Source organism: Nelumbo nucifera, chromosome 3, assembly GCF_055504915.1.
Source record: "Nelumbo nucifera cultivar China Antique chromosome 3, China Antique-T2T, whole genome shotgun sequence".
Lineage (NCBI taxonomy): Eukaryota > Viridiplantae > Streptophyta > Magnoliopsida > Proteales > Nelumbonaceae > Nelumbo > Nelumbo nucifera.
In genome coordinates, this window is record NC_142651.1 from 29,829,474 (window position 1) to 29,838,232 (window position 8,759).

The 8,759-nt window shown below is 41.0% G+C and overlaps 1 protein-coding gene across 1 annotated transcript; it reads right to left on the bottom strand.

Annotated features, from left to right (window-relative positions):
• Window positions 1-3,342: 3,342 nt before the first annotated feature.
• Window positions 3,343-7,016, bottom strand: LOC104611492 (alpha,alpha-trehalose-phosphate synthase [UDP-forming] 6-like). Its single transcript, XM_010278598.3, has 4 exons — window positions 6,841-7,016; window positions 4,339-6,550; window positions 3,975-4,248; window positions 3,343-3,877 (listed from the first exon to the last, which is right to left on the bottom strand). Exons 2-4 carry the CDS (start codon window positions 6,333-6,335, stop codon window positions 3,587-3,589), a joined length of 2,562 nt encoding a protein of 853 aa, XP_010276900.1. The 5' UTR covers window positions 6,336-6,550; window positions 6,841-7,016; the 3' UTR covers window positions 3,343-3,586.
• Between the last annotated feature and the right edge of the window lie 1,743 nt (window positions 7,017-8,759).

The window sequence follows — 8,759 nt, forward strand, 5'->3', positions numbered from 1 at the left end:
ACTCGGTAACTTGGTCATACATACACCCCACTTGACACTGCAAACTCTTTTTGGATGAAGTTGTCTACACCAAGCACGCGAGAATTTTTCTTTTTATTCATGTTCTAACGCTATCCTGTCTGGTTTGTCTTAGGCACCATCAGCTTAACTAGTAAACTAAATGGAGTGGGGCTTGGATAATTGGGTTTGAAATTGCCACGTTTAGATGATAAGCTGTTCTTTTTTTTTTTTTTCGGTGGAAAGCATTCAACAGAAACTAAAAATATCCTAACATACAAAGCACATATAAAAAAAGGCAGAAAGACAACAATAGAACACCACCAGCCACACAGCTACTTTCTTTTCTTTTTTTTTCTGATAAGCAAATGTAGTATATTCTTAATGTCTATTACTAAATATACATAGCAAGTGGGTATTATGTACTGTGGATATTCCGTAGATTGTTTAGTTCTGAAACACAACAAACCCATTAGATGTTCTTTTAGGGTGTGGCATGTTTTGAAACACAAAATAACCAAGCATTGATGCACACCACAGTAAATTGACAAACCAAAGACAATTTTGTAATAAGCTTAGATTTAATTCAAAATCAACTTGATGTTATTTAACATTAGAAAAGGTCTGATTCCTTAAGATGGTTGATCCTTGAATTGGGTCCAAATGTGGTATCTTTTGCTGGTAAAGATATCTGATGAGTGGTCCAACCATTTTAAGTGGAAGGGTAGCTACCTTGGGTTTTAAAACAAAAATATCTTGAAAGAGGATCTAAAGAACATGCTCATGACTGTTGGGTTAGATCTTAACACAAGAGAAATCTCAAAGGCACAAGAGGGATATCTCACTCATTGTGGATATCAACTCCCCCAGGAGAGCCTAAGGGCCTGAGGTCCAACTGAGATGTCGGAAAGTACCTCAACTCCCTAAATGCAGGCCAACCAATTTTTTTATGTTCATGTCCATTTTAGCATGGATTTTACAACCTAAGGTAGTAGTAATACTACACAGGGTGCCATTCCATGATTCTATCTTAGGTAAGGTGCTTACTAATCCAAGTCCTGTTTGAGTGGCATCCAAAATGTGCTAGTCTGACTGAACCAGTTTTGTGAAGAATCAGATGAAATCCAAGCCATTACACAGTTTCAAAATATCACAACGCGCTCTATTAGGATTTTTGGACATTTTAAAAGTTTTAATCATTAATGTCTTTTTTTTTTATACTAATCACTGCCTGACATCCTTTTACTCTTTTAAACGAAGAGTACAATATCAAACCAATAACTCTTCTCTTTAATAATAGCAAGATTCAAAACTGCGCCACCGCTGGAACAATTCATCCAGCGCACCAACTGGACTACCCCTCAGTTGGTTAATCATTAATGCCTCGTACTATATCCACTGTGAACTTCTGAAAAAACAGAAGAGTTCCACTCGTTCAAAACTTTTGATAATCAAGAATTCTGTAACGAGAGTACCATTACTTTGAAAATCGGATTGGACCGGAAAACCGGGAATCAGTCACCTGACCGGTTCCGTTTTACTCCAAAACCGCTTTTTCCTTAAAACGGTTGATTTTGGTCAGTAAACCGCTGAATCGGCCGGTTAACCATTCAAACGATTTTGACCGTTTTACAATTTTTTAAATCGGACCGTTCGAACCAGTAACCAGACCCCTGACCGATTCGTTTTTAAAAACCATGCTTTGAACCTTGGTCATACATGAACATCACCCTTGTAGACTGCTCTCACCTTCTAGGATAACTGGGTTATAGACCTCACTCTTGTCGAGTACTTGTGCTTGGGTCTGGGATGAAAAACTTCTGTGCTGTATATATAGCTCAATCACTCCCCAGTCCCTAGGGCCTTGAATGGGATAGTTTACTGAGGCATCTCAACAATATAACATTTGACAATCAGCCAACCTCCCAACACTCAACAGTAGCAATCACTAAGTTATTGCTAAAGCCATACATCTCACCAGACAACTTGGAACTCCAGGTTATGGCCCACTCCAAGATATGCAACAACATGTGGGGTTCATTGAGGAAATGGGCATCAGGTTAATCGTACAAAACACCAATTTTAATGGTGCCTCTAAGTTGGAAAAAATTTGGTTTGCGATTGAAAAGTTTGTTGAAGCTCAGTGCAGCTCCTGTACGTGGGTCTCAACACTGTTGCAGAGATTTCAACATAGAACAAATCGTCAAAAATTGACCTACAGAGTACAGACCCAACATAATTCCCTTGACCCATCAAAAGTTCCAGCTAGTAGGTTTGCTGGAACGCAGTATACAGGCCATCCATGGGAAACCTGCTTCAAGTACCTGATCGAAAATCACAGATGGAATTATTTATGAATTTCACCAATCGTGGGAATTAACATATGAGATCATGCAAGAACATGCAATTACATTGTTGATAAGGTCGCATACAAGATAACTGTATGCCCTCAGACACATCCGAGGGAATACCAGAATAAATGTAAAAAATAGAAGGGGGAAAGATATGGAGCAAAAGATCCTTTTTTTCTTTTTTTTTTTATTTCAACACTGGTGAATTAGCCTCAGAGATTTGCTAGTTGATAATTAGTCTTGGTCATTAGGAAGTCTAGATCAACGGAATCAATTAAAATAATGTTCAGAGGTGCTTGCCTATTTCTAATAGCAAGATAAAGATGACAGATACTGATTTAGGAGGGAGACTTAAGCCTATGTTTGGTTTGAAGGAAAAAGTAGGGAAAGGAAAGAAAGGAAGGGAAACCTTTACAAATCTTGTATAGGTTTGTCTGCATTTCCCTTCCTTTCCCTACTCTTGCCTTCAAACCAAACATAGCGTAAAGAAAAGAAATTTAGATCACAATGACTCTGAAACAACTCAATACTATCTCTCATCAGGAACTTCAATTGGAAGTTGGAACCCACAAGTTACAATACCTCACCAGTCACCACCCAAGAACATAGGAAGAAATCAGCAAAGATAAAATCTCTGGGGTAGAAATATCCAGCAAGTACTACATATAATTTGCTAAAACCCTATCTATTTACCCAAAAGTTGGACAATGAGGGACAATGGAAATTAAGTTAGTCCATTAGAAGTCATATCTAGTACTAGAACAACAGCACACTGTAAGATCTATAAACAAGATTAAAAGAGAAGGGCAGTATGAAAAGGCCACTCAAGGATAAAAACCTATATCAAGGACCGCCAGAGAAAGAAACTGAAGCATTCAAGTGTAACATGTAATCTACATACCCACCCAACAAGAGAATTCTAAATCTTCCATTATAAATGATCTCAAGAAACTCTTCTTAGTCTGAGGGTCTAATACCACATTGTGGATAAAAGTTGAAAACTACAAGCTTACGATTTATATCACAAATTGTATTATCAATTTACAGGTGTATTATGCTAAGATCAAACACTAGAAGGTAACCACATGGACCTTCTCATGGTAATAGAATAATTTACATCTTCTGAAGATAAATCAAGAAAAAAAGTACAAAATTACACCACTCTGCCTATACAGTTACAATGAAAGGAGGAGCCTGAATGAATTCACCTCATTTATATGTACTGAAGCCTATAATCTTTATGACAGGGAGAATGCTTGTTCTGAAACAGAGGCTAGGCCCTGCATCAATCTAACAATTTCTACTGTATCATCAAGATAATACTTGGCCTTGCTGGGTTTTCGACCAACAGTACATGCAAAAACTTCTGCATAAGGAGCTAAAGATTGGCCTGCAATGGAACTGGTTATCACTTCAAACATGTCTTCATCAGATCTGTCATCTCCTATGCAGAGCACAAAATCCGGCACCATTCCTTTCTCCTTCATGGTGGAAAGTAGGCGTTCAGCAACAAGTCCCTTGCTCACCCCCTGCACATATAGAGACAACCAGGATTAGTATGTGCTGATGGTGATCCCTCAATGATGACAGAAACCAATAACTTGATAAATGGATATGACTCCACACCTGTGGCTTAACCTCTACAATATTCTGCCCACTCTTGACCGAAACTGGCTCATTAGCAAGGACACTCTCAAGATGATCAAGAAGTTCCTTAGCTTGGCAAGATCCAAAATCAGTATCCGCATCCTCATAACACCATACCAATGCTGTCTCCTTGTCCTCAATTGTGGATCCATCAGTTGTTTCTGTGTACAGCTTCATCACAGGCTCAGCTATCTGTTTCCAACTGCAATCTGACACAGGAACACATGTTTCCCATTCAGCATCTCGCTTCAACCTGGAATCATTTAAGCACCAGTTCAACTCTCACATGCGGTTCAAGTTTGTAAAGTAAAGACACAAAATGCAGATTCAAAGTTTAACTCACCTTAGAAAGTAGCCATGCTCTGCAGCAATCCCCAGTTTCTCACAGGGAGAAAACCATTCACTGAGATCCTTCCGGCTTCTAGCACTTACAAGGAAGACCATGTTATTCTCATCTCTACACAAGCTGTTTAAGATCTCAATAGATTTAGAGTTTGGACTCTTATCTATAGAACCCTGAGGCATCAGAGTTCCATCATAATCTAAAAGGATGGCTCTAGTTTTGGTCCTTTTATAGGCCGACACTATGTGCTCCATTGAAAGCTTCCTGAAGTTTGGGTCAAGTGCCACAACCCTGAAACCCAAACCAAATCCAATGCCCCAGCATCTCCGCCTCACATGACCCTTGCATGTTCTCTCCAAATCCTGTAGGAAGCTATGTGCCCAATACCCAACATCATGAGTACTAACATACCTATAATGTTTCTCATGCCTTAGTTGTTTTTCTGGTTCTGCCATCTCAAGGGCGCAGTCCATTGCTTCTGCCACAGCATCTATGTTCCATGGGTTAACTCGGATCGCTCCACTCAGAGAGGGTGAACACCCAATGAACTCAGAAACAACTAACATGCTCTTCTTAGGAGAGGACAAGCCCAGCCCCAAGACTTTATCCAATTTCTCATTCCCTTGCCGACTAATGATATATTCATATGGAATGAGGTTCATCCCATCCCTCACAGCTGTAACCAGACAACATTCAGCAACCACATAATATGCAATTCTCTCAAAGAACTGAAGCGGTTTATCAATCAGAATAACAGGTTGATATCCAGGTTGCCCAAATGTCTCATTAATTCTTTTCACAGTTGAGTAAGTCTCATCCTGCACTTCCTTCACATCTTTTCCCCTTCCCCTGGCTGGGTTTGCTATCTGCACTAATACCACCTTCCCCCGCCACTCTGAGTGCTGCACGAGCAATTGCTCAAAAGCCAACAACTTCAAGGTAATTCCCTTGAATATATCCATATCGTCCACACCAAGTAGCATAATTCTTCCTCTATCAATGAAGTGCTTGATGAGCTCTGCAACCTTGGCTTCTGTTTCTGGAAGACTCAATACTGACTGGAGCTGACCCATGTGGATACCAACAGGGAGGATCTTAATGCTCACAGTCCGACCATAATACTCAAGCCCAATATAACCCCTCTTTGATTCATAGGTGAGCCCAAGCATCCGACTACAACAAGACAGGAAATGCCGGGCATAATCAAATGTATGGAATCCAATCAGATCAGAGTTCAACAAGGACCTCAATAATTCTTCCCTGACAGGCAATGTCTTATAGATCTCGGAAGAGGGAAACGGACTGTGCAGGAAGAATCCAAGCTTCACCCGATTGAACCTCTTCCTCAAGAAAGTAGGCAACACCATCAGATGATAATCGTGGACCCAGACGAAATCATCTTCCGGGTTGATCACTTCTAAAATCCTATCTGCAAAGATCTTATTTACCGACACATACGCTTGCCACAGTGATCGGTCAAAACGGCCGCCTAGGTCCGGGGAGAGCGGTAACATGTAATGGAACAGCGGCCATAACTGTTGCTTGCAGAACCGATGGTAGTATCGGCTAAATAGGTCAGATGGAAGAAAGGTAGGAACACATTTGAAGGTGTCAAGTAGGATCTGAGAGACCTCATCCTGCTCACTTGGGTGAATCTCCTCCCTGAGGCAACCTACATAGATGACCTCAACTTCGTCGTCCCCAAGACGGTCTTTCAGCTGGAGAAGAAGTGAATCTTCCTCCCAGCTGAAAGTCCAGCCCTTGTTATCTGGTTTTCTATGGACCCTAATCGGGAGCTGGTTTGCTACTATGATGGTTCGTTCACGAGGAGCAGGGGAAGAAGGATCAGAGGAGACGCTATCATCTGGGTCATCATCCAAGTCTGAAATTATGCCGGCTACCGTCATTATACGGGGAATTCTCCGGCTCATACGCCCGAAGGATGGAGACTCGCCAGAGGCCAGCTCCAAGAGATTCGAATAAGGTCTTGATACCATTGTCCTACTTCTTCCGAAATTAAAAGAGAAAGAAAAGCAAAAACAAATTCAACACAACTAAAAGCTTTTAATGACTAAGCGAGATAGACGAAGAATACCCCATTAATTGAACTACGAAGTCGAATTGCTCTACACTCTCAAGAAGTTTTGCTTGGTCTCCATTTCTACTAGAAGAAACATCAATCAAGATCTTATCCTCACGAGTCCATACAAATCTATAACCAAAAATACAAAATGGGTCAGAACACCAAGCTAAGAAGAGCTGAACAACAGCGTAAAACGATTAAAAAAACTCTTTTTTTTCCAAAATGAATCTCAGAACACTGAAACAAGTTAGTGAGTTACGGATAAACTACTGGAAGCCCGATAAGAATCGAATCAATTCAATTCATACAGCTCAGAAATCTACTGGAACCCCGAAGCACAACAATAAAATAATCCATTAATAGATTAACCGGCGAAAAGAACAACAAACAAAACCCAGAAAGAAGTTGCAAGAAATTACCGTGACCGGAAAACCAAATCCCAGAATCATGAACCCTATTAATCGTCCTACTCTGACTCACCCTAATTTCTGGCACCATTTGCTACCTGCATCGACGTTCTTATAGAACCTACAGAAACCTCTCTCTCTCTCTCTCTCGGCTCTCACTAGTCGCTACGCTAAGTCGCTAACTACTGCCACTAAGCTCAAAAATATCGTAATTTTAAATGAAAATAAAATAATTTTCTTCGGATTTTTTAAGCAGAAACAGAAATAATATAAAATAATCAGCTTAAAGTGGGACCCACATCATAGCTGTCTTGCTTGTGCCAACTTCAAATGTTCTGTGCATTGATTCGCTTTACGAAGTGTAATGAGTTACGTGGCAAGTTTATGATGCTTCACGACAGGACTTGTAGGGATGGCCCCAATCGGGTGGGAATGGGGATGATTTTTCCCACAGGGACGGGGATGGAGAAATTTTCATCCCCTGCGGGGACCCCGATCCCCGCCCATGTGATCCCCAATATATATATATGAATGTATATGTTATATATGTACACGTACGTTTATATATTAATGTTTTAAAATATAGTTAAATATGTTTGAATTTTTATTAATAGATTATAAATTTTAATTATTTTATTTTTATTTTTTAAATAAAATAAAAAAATAAAAACAAAAATATTAACATTATAAAAAATTACAGGGAATGGGATTTCCACGGGAATGAGGATGGAGATAACCTTACCCCGTTAGCGGGAATGGGGATGGGGATGGGGATGGGGAGAGGCTCCCATCCCCGCCACACCCCGTTGCCATTCCTAGACAGGAGATTGCAGGCCTCAAAATTCGGGGTCTCACAACAACCAATTTATCGGGATAATTCCGACAACTAGCATTTCGTGCGGTACCATGTTATCTGCCGATACGTATCGGGCAATACTCGTTCAACGGTTCAAGTCGATTCAACAATGTCAGTCCCACAAGGAAATGCGTTCCGAGACCGGATCTGCTCTTCATAGAGGGCGCCTCACACCGACCTTATACGCACATCTTACCATGCGTTAGAAACATCTCCCGTGTTTATAACTTATTATTCACGGAAAATGTTCCCAATGCACGGTCGACGTTCTTGTGAGGCGTCCTGTGTTTCCCACTAGATCGAGCTCAAATGATTACCGTTGTTGGGCGGTGATCGACTCTACGGGGGCGTACTCAATGAGTAAGGCGTGAGCACTCTAATGTGTTCGTTGCTTATTGATTGAAATTTTTGGTATCAACTATCAACCAATGCGTTATAAACACGATGGGGCGCTCGCCGCTCAAGACTCACGAGAGTGCGCTCATCCGATCAACAACAGAACAGTCAGGCGTAAGAGCGGATAGGAATGGTCAGCACTCAACACACTCTTTTGGTCAATTAGGATATCACTCCGTACGGTGGGTCCCACGTACCAAGCTGACAAGGCGTATCGTATGACCCACCATGCATCCATGCGTAACTCTGAATGCGGGACCAGAAAAGGAACGTGGGCCCAATCCGATCGCGATTCGCGAGGGTTGAATTGAAATTTCGAAAATAATAATTTTTTATGCAGGTTTAAACTTGAAACTGGAACCCTAGTGGTAACGAGTTCACATCTGCGCCCTACGGTGGCCCACAGCACATTCTCGCCGTGTATTGAGAACATGATAGTATCAGTTTCGGTGATGTATCATCGAGAGATATTCTTAATATACGGCGGAGATGTACTGTCGGACACTGTGGGGCGCAGATCTGAACTCAATCGTAATTCGTAAGAACAACTTTGACGGATGAACAGTTGGCACGAGTCCTCATAAGTTCGTAAACAATTTTTTTAAAAAAAAAAACAAAAATATACTTATTTCTGTGGGCGTCGATCTGTGTACAATGAAGGGCTGGGTATGAGAGAAGA